This window comes from Pelodiscus sinensis, chromosome 24 (genome assembly GCF_052426305.1).
Source record: "Pelodiscus sinensis isolate ZL-2025 chromosome 24, ASM5242630v1, whole genome shotgun sequence".
Lineage (NCBI taxonomy): Eukaryota > Metazoa > Chordata > Testudines > Trionychidae > Pelodiscus > Pelodiscus sinensis.
The window spans coordinates 10,044,043-10,065,634 of NC_143075.1; the positions used below are offsets into that span (position 1 = coordinate 10,044,043).

Consider the following 21,592-nt stretch of genomic DNA (forward strand, 5'->3'; position numbering starts at 1 on the left):
TCTTAAATTCCCAGCCCCTGAAGTCTTGTGAAGTGAAATTAACACCTTTTTCTAAAAAATGACTAAAATCCTAAATGACTAAAATCCTAAATTCTGATATAGGACCTACAGCAGTGGTGGGCAACCTATGGCTTGAGGGCCACACAAGGACGCTTAGGCACCTATGCAGGGCCCGCCAGAGATTTTGTCTCAAGTTGCCCACGTGCAGGGCTGCCAGATTGTTGGTTTTCATCCAGTTTCGTTCCTACCCGCGTTACTAAAGTGACAGGCACTAAAGCCAGGGCACATGAAGCAGCCCTCCGGTCAATGTGCTGCTACGGTTCCATCGGCTCGCGAATTCGAGGGATGCAAACCCGGTGAGCGAAACTGCCCTGCGAGACCGTCTTGGCACCAGAGTCTTGGGCCCCACGGAGATGAAGGAGGCCACCGCCCACTCACGAGCCTGCGTGACCCCCCCCCCCCCCCCGCCCTTCGGCATGTCCTGACTCAGGCTGGGGCTCGGCAGCTCCCTACGCGCCCCTGAGGGGAGCCGCAGAGCTAGTAGCACAGCAAAGGCCGCCCCAGAGCCCCGCCCGGTTCCCCGCGCCACGGGCCGAAACCCCAACCACCCAGCCCCGCCACAAGCAGCGACTTCCGGGCCGTCCCTCTCCGCGCGGAAGCGGAAGTCTGCTCTAGACCGGAAGTGGGAAGCGCGCGGGTGGTGAAAGTTGAAAGGCTCAGCGCCCGTGCTGCCGCCGGAACCGGAAGTTGCTCAGGAGAGGCGCGCTCGGTTCTTTTTCCTCCTCCTCCCGGAAGGGGAATCTGGGTCGGACCCGGCTCCGCCTCCCTGGGGCGGCCATCTTGGATTGTGGCGGCGGCGGAGGGGGGCAGCGGACGGACCCGGATCCCGGCGCTTGCTCTGTCCCGGCTGAAGTTCCGTGTCCCCTCCCCCTCCCCGCCGTCTGCCGCCGGACAGAGCTTCCCCGAGGGACGGAGCGGCCGCGGCTCCCGCCTGAGCAGCGAGAGGTGATCGGGGGCTTAGGCCGGGGCCTAGGGCGGCTCGCTCTGGCGAGAGGGATCGGACAGCTGTTGGGGCGGGAGCGGGACTGGCTGGGGGAGGAGCGGAGCCGCCGCTGGGGCGAGATCGGCCCCGACGGGCTGCGTCCTGCCCCCTCCGAGCACAAGTCCGGCTTGGGGGAGGCTCTTTCTCCTGGCAGGGCCCTTCCCTGGAGGGTGTCCGGCCTGGAGGGGATTCCCACATCCCGGTGTCTCTGCGGGGAGGTGCGGGGCTGAGGCGCCCCGCTTTCTGCTGGGTCTTTGGGGAGACCCGGGCCCTGTGCATGGGCTGCGGGGGGAGGGGGACGGCAGTCGTTCTCTACCGCTGGCAGGATCTCTCGTGTTGGGCGGATTTGACTGAGGCCCCCCCTCTCTCTGGGGATCGCGGCTGGACTTGAGGCTAACGGGGGGAGGGTTGCACCAGCCGCAGCGCGGATGCTCCTCGCTGGGGAGTGTTCATTGCCTCGCTTGCCGGTGAACGTTCGCTGCTCTAGGTGAGCAGTGACGTATGCTAGCGAATTTCTCATGGGTATAGCGTGGAAATTGTTTTGCAGGGGCAATGGTCAGGTTAGATTTATTTTTTAAATAAAAAGCAGTATTTGTAAGCAAATATATTTTCGAGACTTGTTATCTAGTATTAGTTGCCATCTCCTTAGTAATCTGCATTCATCAGGTAAGACCCTGCAGCCCTGTATCCAAGTGAATAAGGGTTTTCAGGACTCCCACTTTTGGTGCTTAGAGAGACAAATGTTTATGTAACTTATTTAGAAACATTACAAAGGAAAGCCTGATTCAAAACAAAACAAAAAAGCTGGCCTCACTGAATTTTTTTTAAACATTCCAGATAGGGTTCTTTTTAGTTTTGTAAGCTTTTTCCTTACTGAAGGGAGCTACAAATGTCTCTCTTTGAGATAATTTCAAGGAAGATGATAATATCATACAAACATATTTGGTACTCCAGTATAATTTGTATCTTTCATGCAGCCTGTAATTAATAAGGCACACCATGGGGAGCAGTTTGCAGGACCAGAAATTTAACTTGCTTACCAGGGGAAAACCTGCAGTGTGAAAGTCACTTTACTAGCAGATTTGGCTTTGGTGTTCTGCTTTTTTCCATCTGGGTTGAATAAGCTTTTTTTCAGTTAAAGTCTCTGGGCGCTATCTGCTCATTTCATACATAAGATATAACCCCCAAAACAGAAGTTTACTGGTTTGACCACTGTTTTTCCCTGGACTTTGCTGTAATTGGCATTCACATATGAAGAAATCCACTTACAAGATATAATCATAGATCACTAGAACTGGAAGGGATCTTGAGAGGTCATCGAGTCCAGTCCCCTGCCCTCATGGCAACACCAAACACCACCTAGACTGGGGCTACTCAACTTTGGAAGCTCTGGGGGCCACAATGACACTGCACATGCCAAGGGCCGCAGCTTAAGTGTGGTTGTATATACACACAGATATACAGGGCTTGACAAACTAGGTAATCTACTCGCCCGTGGTGAGTAGATTACAGCCCGGAAGAGCAGGGTTTGGTCGATCTGTGGCTCAGCGAGCCCTGCAAATATATATGCATATAGCTTCTTTCACACTGATGGGCATGAAAATACAAAGATTAAGGCAAAACTACACAACGTACAGGCCCCATGTTAAGTCAGTTCTGCTGATATTAATAAAATGCAATATTTACCCGATTTCCATCCATATGACAGCACTTTTAATTATTAAAACACACATCAACAGAAGACCATTATATTGACTACTTTTTTGTTTTGGCTCCCACCTATGGGCCTTGTGTTGAGCCCTGCATCAACCCAAACTGCACCGTGGGCTGCAAACAAACGGGCCGAGGGCCACATGTTGAGTAGCCTCGTCTAGACAATGTCTGTCTGACCTGCTCTTAAAAATCTCCAGGACTGGAGATTCCACAACCTCCCTAGGCAATGTATTCCAGTGTTTAACCACCCTGACAGTAAGGAACTTTTTCCTAATGTCCAGACTAAACCTCCCTTGCTGTAGTTTAAGCCCATTGCTTCTTGTCCAACAATTTTTCTCTCTCCTCCTTGTGACACCCTTTTAGATACTTGAAAACTGCTATCTTGTCCCCTCTCAGCCTTCTCCTTTCCAAACTCAGCAAGCCCAATTCTTTCAGTCTTCCCTCATAGCTCATGTTTTCTAGACCTCTAATCATTCTTGTTGCTCTTCTCTAGACCTTCTCCAGTTTCTCCACATCTTTATTGAAATGTGGTGCCCAGAACTGGACACAGTACTCCAACTGAGGCTTCATCAGCGCAGAGCAGAAGAATGACTTCTTGAGCCAGTGCTGGGGGAAGCCAGCTCTGTCAGAGGCCTCAGTGTTGGGGGTGGGCCAGACGAGGCTGCCGCAAAGCAGTCTCTGCCAGTGGTGAACTCAAGTGGGTCTGGCCCACGAAAGCTCATCATCTAATAAACCATCTTGTTAGTCTTTAAAGTGCTACATAGTCCTGTATTTTGCTACAGGCAGAGACTTCTTCTGGCTGGTCAGGCAGCCCGGCTTAGTCCCGGCCCGTGCCAGGTCCAAACCCTGCTGCGACTCTGCACTATAAAAGGCAGTAGGAGCCAGGGGGCAGGCTGCTCGGCTCCTACTGCCTTTTAAATTGCAGAACTGCAGTGGGATTTGGTCCCAAGAGCAAGAGAGAGTCAGTTGCCTTGCCCTATTGATTAGTCGATACAAATTCTATTGGCAACTTGATTAGTAAATTAACCTAATTTTAACATCCCTAACACATCTAATAATATGGTCTTAATATGGTCTTAATAAAGAGTGAAAGTTGTTTGTGTTTTGGGTTTTTTTAGTTAATTGTCTACCGTAACATTAAATGAGCACTGTCTCATATTTTTTATAAAAGTTGTCAAATTTGCAAGAATAAGGCCAAGTGACATGCTTGATTTTGTGATTTTTGTTGTATGAAAAAAGTTGAATGGCAGGCTTTTAATTGATATATATTCTTGAGATGTTAGTTGAAAGGGGGTGTTGCTTCTGTACTTCCCAAGAGAGACATGACACTTCCCTTTGTTACTGAAACAAAAGGCAGGACTATGCAGCACTTTAAAGACTAACAAGATGGTTTATTAGGTGATGAGCTTTCGTGGGCCAGACCCACTTCCTCAGATCAATTTGTGGAAGAAAATTGGCACAACCATATATACCAAAGTGATACAATCAAAAAAAAAGTGAACACATATATCACTTTGGTGTATATATAATTGTGCCAATTTCCTTCCACAAATTGATCTGAGGAAGTGGGTCTTGCCCACTAAAGCTCATCACCTAATAAACCATCTTGTTAGTCTTTAAAGTGCTGCATAGTCTTGCCTTTTGTTTCAGTTAGACCAGACTAACACGGCTGCATCTCTATCCCTTTGTTACTAACATCTTTGATTTCAGTATGAGCTGCATGTGCATCCGAGGACATGTAAAGTGGCATTAAAAAATTCATTTTGCTTTAAATTCATAGTGAATCAAGGAATGAATTAAACACCTGAGGAATATAGCTTCTAAAAACCTTGCTCCTAATGATGAGAGGTTCAACTTTAAACAGACTGCGTTCAGTGAAAGTGTAGATTTTTATTTTTCCATTTCTAATCTTTACATGACATTGTGTGGAGAGAAGATAGATCTGTTATACATTGTCACACTAATTAGCTTTTATAAAAGTCATAAAATGACTGTCTTTTCTTTCTATTTTGGAGACTACTTTAAAATCAAAGTACAAAAAGATATGCAAGAGTTTATAAAAACTGTCCTCTAATTCACGTGCACAGTGTCTCTTACTAAGGTTTCTAGTGGCTTTGCAGAATAGAGGCCCTGCTGTGCGGATCTAGTGCTTAGCATGTCAAGAGTATCAGCCATCACAATCTGTGCAGTTAGCACTCTGGCACAAAACCAGATTGATTTTTCAAGGTGTTTTATATAATACAGAACCATTCATGTCATGTATCTTTGTTTGTCTATCAGTGGCTGCTACTCATCAGGTAGTAGTTTTCTCTGCTTGATTTTAATGTTTAGGGAAACCTCTGAGCCATGATTGGAATGTATTGCAAACATTTTTTTAAATTTCAGAGGGTGGAGAAAGCTACTGCGGGGAGGCTGTTTTAGATTTGATTTTAACAAATAGGGAGGAACTGGTTGAGAATTTGAAAGTGGTAGGCAGCATGGGTGATATTGAAATGATTTGAGTTTATTATTCTAAAGAATGATAGAAGGGAGAACAGTAAAATAACAGTGCTTTTCAAGAAGGGAGACTATAGCAGACTCGGAGCTGGTAGGTAATGTCCCATGGGAACCAAAGCTAAGAGGAAAAACAATTGAAGAAAGATGGCAGTTTTGCAAACTGACATTCTTAAGAGCTCAAAAGCACGCTATTCTACTGTGTAGAAAAGATAGGAACATGGCAAGAGACCACCCTGGCTTAAACAGGAGATTGTGAATTCTCTAAAAATCAAAAAAGAATTAAAGGGGAAACTAGGTCAAAGTACAAAGGATGAATATATTAAAAAAAGTGTAGGTGCAAAATTAGAAAGGCGAAGGCACAAAATGAGTTCAGTCTAGCTAGAGTCATAAAGGGTAACAAGAAAACATTTTACAAATAGAAACAAGAGGAAGACAAAAGACAGGGTAAGCCAATTGCCCAATGAAGAGGGAAAAACAATAACAGAAAATGTGGAAATGGCAGAAGTGCTTAATGACTTCTTTGTTTTGGTTTTCATCAAGAAGGTTGGTTGGTGGTGGTTGGAAGCCTACAATAGTGAATGCTAAAGAAAAGAAGGTAGGTTAAAATATGAAAAGAAAAAGTTAAGAATTACTTAGAAAATCTAGATGTCTTAAAATTACCATGGCTTGATGAAATTCATTCAAGAACACTCAAGGAGCTGATTGAGGCGGTATTTGAGCCATTAGTTATCATCTTTGGAAAGTCAAGGAAGCCTACAGAGATTCCAGAAGACTGGAAAAGGGCAAATCTAGTGCCCATCTATAAAAAGGGAAATGAGAACAACCCTGGAAACTACAGACCGGTCAGCTTAACTTCTGTGTCAGGAAAGATATGAAGCAAATAATTAAGGAATTCATCTGCAAACATCTGGAAGATAGTCGGGTGATAGGTAACAGCCAGCATGGATTTATAAAAAACAAATTGTCAAACAAACCTGATAGCTTTCTTTGATAGGATAACAAGTCCTGTTGATAAGGGGGAAAGCAGTAGATGTGATATACGTAGACTTTACTAAAGCATTTGATTACGGTCTCGCATGATCTTCTGATCAATAAACTAGGTAAATACAGCCTAGATTTAGCTATTACAAGGTAGGTGCATAACTGGCTGCATAACCATTCTCAGAGAGTAGTTATTAATGGTTCACAGTCATGCTTGAAGGACATAACAAGTGGGGTTCTGCAGGAATCAGTTTTGGTCCGGGTCTGTTCAATAGCTTCATCAGCAATTTAGATAATGGCATAAAGAGTACGCTTACAAAGTTTGCATATGATACCAAGCTGAGAGGAATTGCAAGCGTTTTGAAGGATAGGGTCATAATTTAAAATGATCTGGAGAAATGGTCTAATGTAAACAAGATGACGTTTAATAAGGACAATTGCAAAGTACTCCACTTAGCAAAGAACAATCAGTTTCACATATACAGAATAGGAAGCGACTGTCTAGGAAGGAGTACTGCTACAAGGGATCTAGTGGTCATAGTGCACTGCAAGCTAAATATGAGTCGATAGTGTGACACTGTTGGGGCGGAAAAAAGAAGCAAACATGATTCCGGGATACATTAACAGGAGTGTTGTGAGCAAGACATGAGAAGTCATTCTTCCGTTCTACTCTGCGCTGATTAGGCCTCAGTTGGAGTATTGTGCCCAGTAGGGATGTAAAATCCTGTTTAATTCATTAACCAGTTAAACGTTAACGCACAGTGAGAGCGCTGTTTCCAGATGATGGTTAATTGATACCCATTCACACCCCTAGTGTCCAGTTCTGGGCACCACATTTCAGAAAAAATGTGGAGATGGTCCAACGAAGAGCAACAAAAATGATTAAAGGTTTAGAAAACATGATCTATGAGGGAAGACCTATAAGAATTGGGTTTTATAGTGTAGAAAAGAGATGGAGGGGAGACACAAGAGCTTTCAAGTACTTAAAAGGGTGTTACAAGGAAGAGGGAGGAAAATTGTTTTCCTTAACCTTTGATGATGGGACAAGAAGCAATGGGTTTAAATTGCAGTAAGGGAGGTTTAGGTTGGACATTAGGAAAAACTTCCTAATTGTCAGTGTGGTTAAGCACTGGAATAAATTGCGTACAAGGGTTGTGGAATCCATTGTCTAACCTTTTAAATATCTCCAAACATCTGTCAGGGATGCTCTAGATGGTGTTTGGTGCTGTCATGAGTACAGGGACTAGATTTGATGAGCTCTTGAGATCCTTTCCAGTTCTAGTATTCTATAATTATCTCTGGAGAGTGACTGACTAACAGGATGTTCTTAATTTGCCAAGTATGCATACGATGTGGTGATATTGATATTTAAGAATCCATCATATGTAGAGGTTTGAGTGGAATTTCTTTTAAAAAGCTATTAGGTCTGAGAAGAAGAAAATCACTGGAGAACTAGCTGTTTAGAAAGGAAAAGTGTTTTAAGGCTAGGTTAGATGTTTTCCTACTGGGGTTGACTGACAGCTGGAAATGGGAGATTGGTGGAGGTTATGTATGTTGTTATGCAGTGGGGAACTGGGAAAAAAACTTACTATTTTTTGACAAGCTACTTTTTTGTCTATATCTGTCTTGTCTGAGTTAGGCAGCACACAAATATAGACTACAAAAAAGTATCTAACAGAATAGGTTGGCGGCACCTTTTGTTGCTACCAGAATATATATAAATAAATACAATTTGTTTGTATATAGTAGATTTGGCTCAGAGTTTAAAAACATTTAGAGGCATAGTTGCCCCCCTCTTAGAAAAAATAAAGATGAAAAACGAATTATTTCTCAGCACTGGAGATTAATTGTTTGGTTCTATCTCGTAACATAGCATTTCACATTTCTGTTCGTTGTTCAAACTAGTCTTTGTATTCATTCACCTGTATAAACAGAACTAACTGCATTGTGTCTTCTGGATCAGAAAGTAAGGAAGAGTTGGCAGTTTAGTTTTCTGCCTGTAATCTGTCTGAGTCAACAAGAACAAGTTGTGACCATTGTATAGTTTGGGGGAGATTGCTTTCATTAACAGTGTTATCATTAAGCTTATACTGAGATTGTCTGTTTAAAATTTATTTAAAAAAACAGATGAGCAACAACAGTAATAAGAGAGCACCAACAACAGCAACACAGAGACTTAAGCAGGACTACCTTCGAATTAAAAAAGATCCAGTGCCTTATATCTGTGCTGAACCCCTCCCATCAAATATCCTTGAATGGTAAGAATCAGAATGAATTATTCCTACAAACATAGAAACCCAGACCATCTGGGTCATCATCTGAGCTTCACGTACACCTTCCTTTTTGTGTTGGCCTCTCTTTTTTGATGTGATGGGTAGTAAAAGGGGGGAGAATATGAAGCTGCTGAGCTGAGGTGGTAAACCCATTTATGATTTGTCTTCCCTTTGGAAATTTGATACTTATAAGATATTGGGTGTCCCTCCTCTAATACAAAATTACATTGTTCCTTTAGGCACTATGTTGTACGAGGACCTGAAATGACTCCATATGAAGGTAAACATTCACTTTTTGCAAAAGCATGAACAGAATGTATATTCTCTATATTTGATGAGGAGTTCATAACTCTAGGAATGGGTCTTTTTATATAACAAAAGTGGTTCTTAATTCATGAAAGCAACAGTTTACTTATAAAACTATAACACTTGCCTTTGACTTGTGTGATAGTATTTGCATTGTCCTCAAATAATTCCCTGTAGCACCAAGGAATTCTAACAAATCCCTTAGTGTTCCTCAAAGTCTTAGAACAGTTCTTTATTATCTTTTTTCATGTGACACGCTTAGTTTTTTTTGCTTAAAGAAATCTGATTTTTAGCAATTGTCACACATCTGGGAAGTAGAGAGTGCCCAGCTAGCCAGATGAACAGTGTTAAAAATAGCCCAATTTTGACAGTTTTTATTTCAAAACAAAAAAACTGGCTAATAAAACTTATTTCTGAGTTATTGAGTACAGGCAGTCCCCGACTTATGTCGGATCCGCACTTACGAACGGGGCTTTTCTCGCCCCGGAGCTCGCGGGCGGCGGGACCGCCCAGAGCGCAGCGGTCCCGCCACTGCATTCTCTGGGGCGAGAAAAGCTGCTCCGGGTCTCCCTGGTGTGCTGGGGGGGACTCCCCAGCACAGCAGGGAGGGGCGAGAAAAGCCGCACAGGTGGCGGGACCCCGCTGCCCGTGCGGCTTTGCTCCTTGGCCCCGGAGCAAAGCCGCACAGGCGGCGGGGTCCCCCGCCTCTGTGGCTTTGCTCGGGTCTCCCTGGTCTGCTGGGGGGGGGGGGGGTGCAGCTAGTGCGCCCTCTTTCCCCCAGCAGACCAAGCTTTTGCTGCGGGACGCCTGGGGTAGAGCAGCTGGGGTGCTGCCGGGTTAGTCTTGCGGGGACGTACCCAGCAGTGCCCCAGCTGTTCTGTCCCAGGAGTCCAGATTCAGCCGCTGTTGAAACTGATCAGCGGCTGATTCCAGGAAGCCAGGGGCAGAGCAACGGCAGCGGCTGAATCTGGAGCCAGTTCCGACTTACATACAAATTCAACTTAAGAACAAACCTATAGTCCCTATCTTGTTCGTAACCCGGGGACTGCCTGTACTTTGTTCTTCCTAGAGTTGAGGTATACGCCTTTTTTTCCCCAATTATCAACCCTGGAGAGGATGAGTATCAGCTCTACTTAATTTTAATTATAATACAGTGAAAGCTTTGTTATCCAGCACCCAGGGTAAAGCTGGTTGCCAATTAACTGATTGTGCCAGATAACAAAGCAGCCCTCGCTGGCTATGCCCCAATGGAGGAGGAAATCTCCTCTCCAGGAACGGCTGCAACCCATCCAGTACGCTGTTAAATTCAAACTTTAACTCTCTGGGGTCAGTTCTGGTTTTTTGGCTAACAAAATGCCAGATAACAAAGCTTTTACTGTATTTCACTGTATACTCAAACCTCCCCCGAAAAAGATCGGCTTCTGAAATTTGATTTTTCCAATTTAGAATGATCAGTATGATGTTAGTAGGCAAAACCATGCCATTTGTGCAGACATGATGTTTAAATACATTTAGGGACAAACCCGTGTAGATCAAATAAGAACTTGTTCACTAGAAAGCGTTGCTTGCTATATGCACTGACAGAATAATAGTACTTCCAAAAATATGTCTTTCCCAAAGGTACTTAGTGCCAGATCAGTTTTAAATTGTTTGGCATATGTATATAGTAAAAGTTCTTTTAAATCTTATATGCCATAACATTACAAGTATTTGAGGAAAGTGTTTCCTTAGTGCAAAACAATTTTTTTTTTTGTACAATACAGGTGGCTATTATCATGGAAAACTAATTTTCCCCAGAGAATTTCCTTTTAAACCTCCTAGTATTTATATGATAACTCCTAATGGAAGATTTAAATGTAATACAAGGTAAGGATTTTCTTCTAATACAAATTTCGAAACAAGAGTTAAAGTATCATGTATGCATAATTTCCCCCTTTAATTAATGGCAAGGAATAAAGTGCACTGCTTGTTTTTTTTTTTTTTTTTTTTTTTTTAAAGGTTGTGTCTTTCAATCACTGATTTCCATCCTGATACATGGAATCCAGCGTGGTCAGTCTCAACAATCTTAACAGGCCTTCTTAGTTTTATGGTGGAAAAAGGCCCCACATTGGGCAGCATAGAAACCTCAGAATTTACAGTAAGCAACTAATATTACATTTTTAATTTAATTTTTTTTTTTTTTTTTGTTCAGGTCAGGATATGTTGCGCACCCCACAGTGATTATGCACGAGACTGGAATCCAGCATTTCTGGGTTCTAAACCTGGCTCTGCCTTTGAGTTTGGTCATAGGGATGATGAAAAGATGAGGGTGTTTAAAAGAACATAGAGTCAAGGGTTTGGATTACAGGTGGGAAATATAACTTAAGTGCCACCGCTTCTGATTATAAAGCTAACTTTTTACATTGACCTATTTGTTTTATTAATAGGTTAGTTGGAACTCAGTATTCTGTTGAATAGGTCAGCCCTCACATCCCAGGCAACCTTTTCTTCTATGCACCTTTCTAGACCATACCTTCTGACGGTTTTGTAGTGAGGATTCTCTGTAAAATGTAGCTGCTATGTTTGTTGGACTGTTTCTCCCCTCCTCCTCTTCCTGTTTCCCCCAAACTCCTAAAAAAATCACCATTGGGCAGTGACAGAATGAAAAAGCATTCAGATGAAATGAAGTTATAAGCTTCTGAAGAGCAGGGTTTATAGAAAGTCATTACTGTTGAGCCTATATTCCTAATGATGAAATAGCTACAGATATTAGGAAGTGGTAGATTAGTACCTTTTTAGCATTCTCTTGTGAAATATCCTCCATATGCTTTATGGTTAATGTGTATTTTAAATTTTAATTTTCAAGCTAATGATCCTTTTTTGTTTCCTCGATAGAAAAGACAGCTTGCTGTACAAAGTTTAGCATTTAATTTAAAAGATAAAGTCTTTTGTGAGCTCTTCCCTGAAGTGGTGGAGGTAAGAAAGTTCATTTAATTTTTTTTTTCTGGCTTTCACATTTTATCTCTGTATAAATATGCAAATTATACAAATTAATTGGCCAAGATTTTCAAGATACTGGTCACTCTTCCTCAATTTTGGGTATCTAACTTGAGACCCCTCTAAAAGAACTGGATTTTTCAATGTACAAAAATGGAAAACATGGTTCTCTGTGTAAAACATTCTGTATTTAAATGTGAAGGCCTCTCATTTGGAGAATCAAAAGTTGAATATTTAGGTAAGGACAAATTCCAGATGCCCACTGTAGATGTGCTAGAAAAGGGAGAAAATGAACAAAGTATTTTCTCCTACTGTACTTATACAGGAAAGGCAGTTGTAATTTGTATGCAAACATGGTGGAGCATAAAGTGAGGCTGGTTAATGCTGTTAGCATTATTCACAGGCACAAAGGGAACTTCTGGATAGAATAATCAGTCAGTTGCTCCAGATGTTCAATTAGGGCTTTTGAAACAGTGCATAAAATCAATCAAGACTTCAGAGCTTGATTAGCTAGTTCTCCATTACACATCTGTATAGGTTCCATACTGCTTCCTCCACCCCTCAGAATTAGTCTGACTGAAGCTTTAGAGCGGGGTGGGGAATGTTTTTTTGGGTCCCGGGTGTTGCTTGATCTAAGATTACGTTTAAATTTCTAATTTCCCACCTTTAGGGTTGATAGGTTCTTTGTCCCAGGATCAGGCCCAGTATACAATTAGTCTATGATTGGAAACCCTGATGTGCACAGCTGCAACTCTCACAGTGTAGAAACTTTTGTATATTTAAAAATATAGTTTATTAATATGGTTAGCACAGTTGTCAAACACCCCAGTTTCATAAGATAGGGAATGTACATCCATATTTCCATACCATAGACTTACATCATTCCTTCTAGAACAATCTTAAGTGTTAGCCCATCATTTTTTCCATTATCTTCACCTTCCCCATCTCAGGGTCCGTCATTATGATCCTTCCAAGGACATCTTCTCCTCCCTCTCGCTCCTAGGCTGGGGTTCCACTTTTATACTAAGTGACGCTGACAGTAACATGTTTGATGCATATTCAGTAGGGGATGTTTCTAATGCTGAAGTGTTCTTTTCCAGTTGGTTAGTGTATCATTGCTCTCAACTTATCATATATGTCAGTTTGTTGCGTTGAGCCTTTGTGGCTATCTGTCGTATTCTGTGTCCTGATTACTTAACTCAGCCTGAACCAGTTATTTTGAGACTTTTATGTAATGATGCATCTGCTGAGTCTGAGGGTATTTTTCCTACCATAGTATGTGGGTAAAAGGTCCCAAACATACGTTCCCCTTTTCAGTCCCAGGAAACCATACATAAATTATCACCGGTATCTGGGTGAGACCATGTCTCAACCACGGAAATCTGCTAACATCAGCTTCTGCTGATCTTGTGAACAGCCTGTTACAGAACGGATAGAATATAGCACCTTATTACTTGACCTGGACTGTGAGCTTGTGTGTGTTTTATTCATTCGAGTGCAACCCTGCTCTCTAATTGGCTGTAATGCAGACATGGTACTCATTGGAAAGTGCATTCAGAGGCTGAACTGTTTTATTACACCCTAGAGCAGGAGCCATTGCATTGCAGGGGAACCCAATTCACCAGACAGCCCTTGGGCTGGGCAGTACTGCACCCATGCTGCTCCTGTGCCTAATGGCATCTGGATTGCCACACAGCCCAGTGAGTGCATGGCACCAACAGGCTTGTGGCTGGCTGTATGGAGGGTGGCAAGCAGCATATGAAAACAGACAGGTACAAGTAGCAGGACCACTAATTTGGGGCTCTTGCTAGACTCTTATTTACAATCGTGTCCTGGCCCCTGCTAAGAAAGGGCACGGACCTGTACCCAGGCGGGTCAATAGCAAAGCCCCCCCCTCTCCCAAGGAGCTGAGTGCTAGTATTCAGTGGGCCTTCACAAACTGCAATGGGCAGATATAAGGCCTAGTGTATTACAACTGAACCCAGACATCAGTCAAGGTAACACAAAGGGCCTGCGGGAATGCCGAGAGCAGTTTTGCAACGCCTGCCTCCCACTCTCCCGTCTGAGGAACTGGGCAGGCAGGGCACATTGTGCTACAGACCAGCCTTTAGCAGATTTCTTACATTACAGCTCTTAACTATTACCTAAATAATCTAAATTTACACAAGCATATTATTAGCACGATAGGCAAGTAACTTGATAGGCTACGGGGGCCGCTCGTAAGTGAGAAGCAAAAGGAAAAAAAGAAAGAAAACCAAACCCTCTCTGATGTTGACTCCGACTGAGAAGGAGAAAGACACTCTCCAAATTCCCCTCACACACCAGAGCCTAGAGGATCCCAGCCTACTAGATTTTGTGTGCTCTAGTCCCATGGGGGATGGTAGGGAGGCTGGAGCACCAGTGCAGGCTCCCCAACGCTGGGCAGGGTCGGGAGGGAAGCCCAGAGCCTTGGGTGCTGGATCCAGTCAAGTGACCCCCCAGGCCTTAGGCTCCCCACCTCTCCTTTAGAGTCTGCTTTCCCTATAAATCAGCTAACAGAGTTACCAGAGAACATGAGGCCCACTGTTCCTCACGCTTTAACTCTCTTCCTGATAAGCCCAAAATGATTACAGAGTGCAGTTTGATGCCCTACTGCCATAATGTTGTTGTCAGAACCCTCGTATCTCTACATTTTAACTTGTAAAAGATTTACTTGATTCCTAACCTTGAGACAATGCTTTGAGGATGCCTTTTTCTTCCATTTCAGTTCTTTGAGAATTGTGGAGTTATTTGGCACTCTTTGAAAGTACTTGAATTACATTTTCCCATTCAAGGGTCTTTATAGTAGCAAATGTGGAGAGAGAGTTTTAAAAGAATTTCTGAAAAAATTGAAATTGAAAATTTTGAACCGCATGTAGAAGTGAACATTTAAAACTCAATATTGTTTGGTTAAATAGCAACTATGACATCTTCTAGGGATAGTTATCTGCTAATATTTGAAGGTGTAAACCTCCAAAGAATGTAAAGTTTTTTTTTTTTTTAGGTCTGTTTAAATGAATACAAATAAATACTGAGGTTATATTAAGAGAAAAACATTGAGGGTAGATATTATGGAAAAGTTGTTAATAGTGAAGCTTGTTACTCTGTGGAATAGTTTAGAGTGATGCAGAGCATTAGAAAATATAGTGTATGCAACAATCCAGGACTAGATGGGACTTATGCAACAATATGACCTTCCATCTTTTAACTTTATTATGGATAAAAAACAGCAAGAAGCTCTCTCTGTGGAGCTGCACCTGGATATACATTGAAAAGGAATATCTTCAATATCAAACTCGCTTTGCATGGATAGACTTTTTGAAAAAACATAAGATGACTTGCCAGGAAACTTAATCCTCTTCCCTTCCAATGATCCCTGTCATTTTTTCCCCTCCAGGAGATCAAACAAAAACAGAAAGCACAAGAAGAGCTCAATAGCAGACCCCCACCCCTCCCGTTACCAGATGTTGTTCCTGATGGGGAAGCACACCATGGTCAAAACGGGATACCACTTCTTAATGGGCACGTTCCACTGGCAGCTGCCAATCACCCAGGTCTCCAACAGGCCAATCGTAACCATGGACTCTTAGGAGGAGCTTTGGCGAACTTGTTTGTTATAGTTGGTTTTGCAGCCTTTGCCTACACAGTCAAGTATGTACTGAGAAGCATAGCTCAAGAATGAGGAGCATAACAGAAGTCAAGACCAAATTAGTGGTAGTTGCAGAATGAGCGGGACTCTGGGCATCAGACTTTGAGACTGGGATAAATATTTGTGCTACCATGATTCAGGTAATATTGGTTGGCTCATGGGTTTAGTCTGGAAAATGAAGCAGGTATAATTTCTAAGGGAAGACAGTTCCTTTGTCTTCACTACAGTTTTAAGTGGCTCACTAGCAAGTCAAAGCACTAGTGATGTGAAACTGGCATTTCTAATGCTTTGATTTTTTTTTTTATAGCACTCATCCCTTGTTTTCTGAAATTAAAAATCTTAGGTTATTAAATCTTTTTACCAGATGGAACAATTTTTAAAATAGGACACTTGAAAATGCATATCACAAGTTCAGCATACATTTTCTGTTGAGAATTTCATTTGCAAAGTCAATTGTACAAATACAGAAAAATTAAAATGCAAGTTTCCTCACTGTACTTCTGAACAGCTTGGCTAATGTGAACATTGGTGTGACAGAAAGCAGCTAGTTCACTTTGTAATAGAGAATGAATATAATTGCATATGTAGTCAGTAACAGTGATTACATGAGTTGGAAAGTAACACTGTGTGTGTTAGTTAAATATGTTTAATCTAAATTGTCACAGCATTTAAGAGGGCTTAATTTGGGCTACAAGAAATGCAGTTGCCGGCCTTTGAAAACCATGTGTACGCAGAAAATATTTCAAATGCATTTAGTGGTGATGCTCGTAAGTAATTTTTGTTTTCACTTCTTGGTTTTGTTTGCTTAATTACAATATTCCATTTTGGAAGTTACTGTGACTTAGCAGTGAAACAACTTATGCTGAAAAAGAAAACATGTTTATCACTGTTCTGTTTAAAAAAATCTGCAAAGTGTAATGAAAAATGTATATTCTGAGAAGAAACATCCCTGGATTCCTTAGATTTTGAGTTTTTCAGTGAGTGAAATGACGTTGCCCCACCAGGCCTGATGAGGAAAGCAAAAGGAGAGTGAATGTTGAGCCAGCTTTTCAGACTAGTGGATTCCTCTGAAGTGCTACTAATTGCAATAAACTCAAGCCATTTAAATTACTTGACCCAGTTTTCAAATTCCATTTCAGAAATACCTTATTCTGAGATACTACTTATTTTGCTTGAATTATAGAAGCCCCTTTGCTTCTATTAAATTAAAGTATTGGTCATGGTCCCATGCATATGACCTCTGAATGATTACATTCCAGTTGGTGGTAATGAGGTTGTGATTGTGTGGATATGCACTAAAACTATTAGTGTAGTTTACTGTCAAAAATGCTATTTTTACAGGTCATACCTTATTAAACATTGCAATTAAGGGATAGCCCTTATGACCCAAATGCTTTGACTTCTTATAAAGGCAATCTTACTGTGTCTTTCAAAATTGGCATTGATTTTTAGTTACCCAGCAAATGAAATATTCTGTTACAATCTAATAAACATTGCAAAAAGATGGCAGAATGAAAAGCTCTGCACCCAACTTCATATTTTTGTTAAATGTTCTAAAGAGCCCAGTAAATGTTACCTCAAGTGTTAAAGAATGCATTTTATCGGGGCTGTTCGTTTTATTTTCTTTTGAAGGTTTTTAATGCTTGATTTTTCTGCTTCTCTTTGTTTTTTTGTTTTTTTTTTTTAAATTTTGGATTGTATACAACGTGTTAAACCCATGAGCCATGTAGCTTAGATAATCAGAAAATGTGCTGTGATCAATACTCTGAAGTAGGTATGGATTTGCAGAACTAACAGAATAGCTCTGGACTGAAGACATCTTACAACAGACCTTTGGAGGTGGGAAAGAGCATGTGATGGGCTTGATTTAAAACATGTATTTATAAATGGTTTAAAATGTTGGGTTTTTTAATCAAATTTTTATTTAGAATTGCTCTTTAATTTGCCTCTTGTATGTGCTTAATCTGCTCCTGTAAAGAGAGGCTCTGGTTGTAGCTCTTGTTTTGAGAAACTGTTCAGTCCTGTCCATCTTGAGAAAGAGAAATGTCTTATTTCTTCTGCAATTATGGGTTTTAAAGACTGGTTTGGGAAGCAAACAGCTCTGTAGCAAAGGTTGAACTGACTGATGTCATTGTAATACTGAAATCTGTTTCAGCCTTCTCATTATGCTGCCTTTTGCTACCATTGTCGTTCCCTATAGGCAGATGTTTAAGATTGTGCATCTTTCTCTCATGAAGGCTCTTTGGGCCACAGGAATGTAGATGACGGCAAAGTGAAGTAGGCTGTGGTACATTCAGGGCATGTGTGAATGTATGTACGAGGGCTGGGACAGTGAGCGTGTTTAAACGGTAAACCGATGAGCCTGGGCTTATCAGTTAACCTTCACAGTTACATGTGAGCCCCTGCTGCTGCTTCTGTATCAGAGGCAGCAGCACAGGGTGAGGGGAGAGCAGATGGGAGCTAGTGCTTATGGGGAGCCACCTTTTAAAGCAGGCTCCCTGGAAGCACCAGCTCCTGGGGAGCCGCCTGCTGCACCGCTGCATCTAAAACAGAAGCAGTAGTGCGGAGCGGTGGGAGGAGGCGGGAACCAGCACACATGGGGAGCCAGGTTGCTGAAAACTTCAGCAGTTACACTTTTACAAAAAAAAAAACCCCAAACTATTTTAACATCCCTAGTGTGTACTGGAGGTGAAATAACAATAGGACAGGATGTTGTTCAAATATCTACCATTTTTATTTCATGGCAATAAGTTGGCCTTGCAGTTAGCCCTAGGCATCTGAAGGTTGAGTCCATTTTCAAAAAAGTGCCTCAATTGGGAATACAAAATTTATGCTATTTATAGAACCCTGACTATGCTGCATTCTTTTTGAAAGATTGATTTTTTTTTTAAAGTGGAGCTTGTCTTCTGTCAGTGATTTTTTTTTTTTTCTTCTTCTTCTTCTTCAACACGCTGAGGAAGGATGGAAAGATTTGGCAGTGGTTTTCGGGGCCATCTGTGAAAAGCTAGCTGACTTGCTGCACCCTCCCAACACACCCTTGGTATACACCCTTGTCGTTGGTAGCAGAATATTTATCCCTTCCTGTGTAGGTTTTAGTGAACTTAAATAGTATTTACTATGGTATGCAGTATCCGAACTTTGATTTTGTTACCAAAGTCAGTAGATGGAATTAATCATTCTTTGCCATGCAAAAATGTTGAATTCATGCCCTGAGGCAGTGTGTTATCTTAATGACATAATAAAACTGAAAGTTGTCCTTTTGTGCATCATACTGGAACAAATGGTGTCTTGACCCTTCACTTCTGTGCTTCATTTCCTTAGAGTCCTGTACAGTTGCAGTGCACAATTGGGGGAAAGATTTGCACCTGTCTTTGATCATGAGACATCTCAATTGTAGTCTTACATTTTTCAGAATTACAGTTTTTGGACTTGTGTGTAGTTCAATTTTTCCCCACTCTTCATTTCACAGAAGTTACACGACCACTTCTTCTTGATGCCTCGGCCGCAAACTTTAAGCATGTTTTTGAGGAGTAGAAATGACTGCATTGTAAAGTTATCCATTCATAATAAAAACAGAACTATTCATGTTTAAAATGCATGTTTTTCTATGGGACTTTTTTGGGAAAGGGAATGTTGGGAGAATTTAAAACTGGAGATGTTGGATGGACAGGAAAACTTACTAAGGCAAAGATGGCTTTTTTTTTTCTTTTTGCTACTGAGGAAACAGCTGCTGATGACAACATCCTCACTTAAATATAATGGCAAAACATCTGGCATGCTATTTTTAATGATGACTTTGCAAGAAAAGATCTATTCAGTGAACCAATTTAGGAAAAACAGGTGCGTGTCTTCATTCAGGTGGTTTCTTTGACACATGCTGTTCAGGAGCACTAGCTTTTATGAAGTAGAGGAATTAATGTTAAGCAGCTACTTCAGTTCAGTGAATTTCTGCCAAAAGAAATTTGTTGCTTTTTCTGTGCATAAGGTAGAGCCACCTCAGTTTTGTGCTTCATGCTTGACTATAACTAATTTGGTTTTAAATGCGGAAGTGCCATCTCATATTGCTGATTCACTTTTAACCTTGAAGTATAATAGCCACAAATTAACATTAGGTTACACAAACTATTTTGTCACATCCAGAAGTGGAACTAAGCCATTGCCTCCAGTGCGCTGCTCCATCAAGAGGTAGCTGGCTTGGGTGCTCGGCTGCAGGGGGTGCATGGGTGCACTCCCAGCCCAGCTCCCAGGACTTTCCTGCAGGCTGCTGCATTAAGCGGCAGGCAGGCAGGTAGGTGGGGCTGGCTGGAGGCATGTCCCCACACTGCTCAGAGATTGACCCAGCCCTAAGCCTCCCCTCCCCCAGCATCATTTAGAAGGGATGAGGTGGCTGAAGCTCTCCCATCCCTCTGAGATTTGTACAGGGAGATTGCTTGGTGTTCCCCTTCCTGTCACTGTCAGGGAACAAGGGGAAAGTGCAGTTTGCTGCATTCTTCTCTCTGGCTGGGCAAAGCTAGGGATAGACAAGCTGTGCATGTTCTTCTTGCTCCCTGACCGTGACAGGAAGGGGAAAAGCAAGTGGAACCCTGGTATGTGTATCGGGGGCTTCATCCCCCTGCCTTCCCCACTCACCCCCATCCCTGATTCCTGCACCCTTCACACACATCCCAACCCTGACTTCTACACCCCCACATTCCTACGCTCTTTGCCCTGATCCCCACACACCGCAAGTCGCTTCTGATGTCTGCACTCCTCCCCCCCACATCCTCATTTCCTGTCCTGAGTCCCACACCTCAATTCTCCAACTCCCTGCCTTGAGGCCCCTCCCTATTCCATCCCACACTTAATTTCTCTCAGATATTATTGTATTACAATTCCCTCCAACCTCCTGCCCTGGGGGGAAGGGGTTGCAATAAAACAATACTAAGAAATGAAAGTTACTTTCACCCCTGGCACATCTGCATCTTGGAATGCCAGCAGTATGTAGCCTTGCACTAGGTAAGGAAGAAATGTCTTATTGAGACTGGGTTTGGGTGAGAGAACGACATTTCAGCTTTTTGCTTTGTTCATGTCTAATCAGTGTCAGCCCACACCCATCCATATGAAAACATTAATAACCCACATACTTTCCAAGTCCAGCCACTACCTTGTTTCTTTAGTCCATTTGTGCCTGCAGAGGAATTGAAGCCTCTTCAAATGATATACATAGCTATCCTTTCACCACTGCAACGCAGCCACTGCTGATTTGAACACAGCATATCAGTCAGTATTATATCTGAGAAATGAATCAAATGGTCCCTCCCCCCCCCCCCCCCAAAAAAAAAAAATGAGGCTATGTCTACACTGCAGGCTTCTTGCACAAGAACCTTTTTGCGGAAGAGATCTTCTGCAAAAACTTCTTGCGCAAAAGTGCGTCCGCACTACAAAAGCGATGCACTTTTGCGCAAGAGAGCGTCCACACTGCACGGTGCTCTTGTGCAAGAAAGCTCTGATGGCCACCCACAGAATGGCCATCCACCTGTGCTTTTTCTGATAGGCTCTTTTTGCACAAGAAACCCCTGTTGAGCGTCCCCCCACACACATTCCTCCTAGCGAGAGAGATATCTACACCGCAAAAAGCCCTCTGTTCTACTGTAAATTTTCTTGCACAAAAACGTGCTTGATGTGTAGACGCTCTGCAGGGTTTTGAGCAAAACCAGCTGTTTTTGCGCAAAAACCCTGTAGTGTAGATGGAGCCCAAGTTTTAATTTCTCTTCTGCCTGAGACCATTCTTCTGTTGAGTGAAGGTAGGATGAGATTCTGAGCAGAATTAACTTTCAAGTTTTATTTTTAGTAAATTACACTGACTCAAGAAATTCCATGGAAGCTAGTACATTTAATCTGGATTCCCACCAGTAAGAGCCAGTAGTCCATTTGTGTTCCCCAGTTTCCTTAAACTAGTCTGTTTTCTCTTCAAGATATCTGCATTCCTAACTTTTGTGCAAAGCAGCTATACAAAGACTAGAACCGCACATGGGTGTACAGAGCTCTTAGCACTGGAATGCTTCAGACCTTGGTTATTTAGACTGATAGAAGCACCCATCATCATTTGTAAATTAAATAGATAAATTAGTGCATCCGAAGAGTCACTGAGTCCACATG

General features: G+C 42.3%; 1 protein-coding gene across 1 annotated transcript; it reads left to right on the forward strand.

Annotated features, from left to right (window-relative positions):
- Positions 1-788: 788 nt before the first annotated feature.
- UBE2J2 (ubiquitin conjugating enzyme E2 J2) lies at positions 789-18,735 on the forward strand. The gene is made up of 7 exons (XM_075906103.2): positions 789-1,005; positions 8,360-8,490; positions 8,745-8,785; positions 10,575-10,677; positions 10,810-10,948; positions 11,686-11,766; positions 15,203-18,735. The coding sequence occupies exons 2-7, from the start codon at positions 8,360-8,362 to the stop codon at positions 15,485-15,487; spliced, it is 780 nt and encodes a 259-aa protein (XP_075762218.1). The 5' UTR covers positions 789-1,005; the 3' UTR covers positions 15,488-18,735.
- Positions 18,736-21,592: the final 2,857 nt, after the last annotated feature.

What these genes read in the sequence shown, in the direction of transcription:
- UBE2J2 (XM_075906103.2), top strand. Translation starts at nt 8,360, where the DNA reads ATGAGCAACAACAGTAATAAGAGAGCACCAACAACAGCAACACAGAGA. An exon ending in AGATTTAAATGTAATACAAG is followed by an intron (nt 10,678 to 10,809) that starts GTAAGGATTTTC and finishes TTTTTTTTAAAG; the next exon opens with GTTGTGTCTTTCAATCACTG. An exon ending in TAGAAACCTCAGAATTTACA is followed by an intron (nt 10,949 to 11,685) that starts GTAAGCAACTAA and finishes TTTCCTCGATAG; the next exon opens with AAAAGACAGCTTGCTGTACA.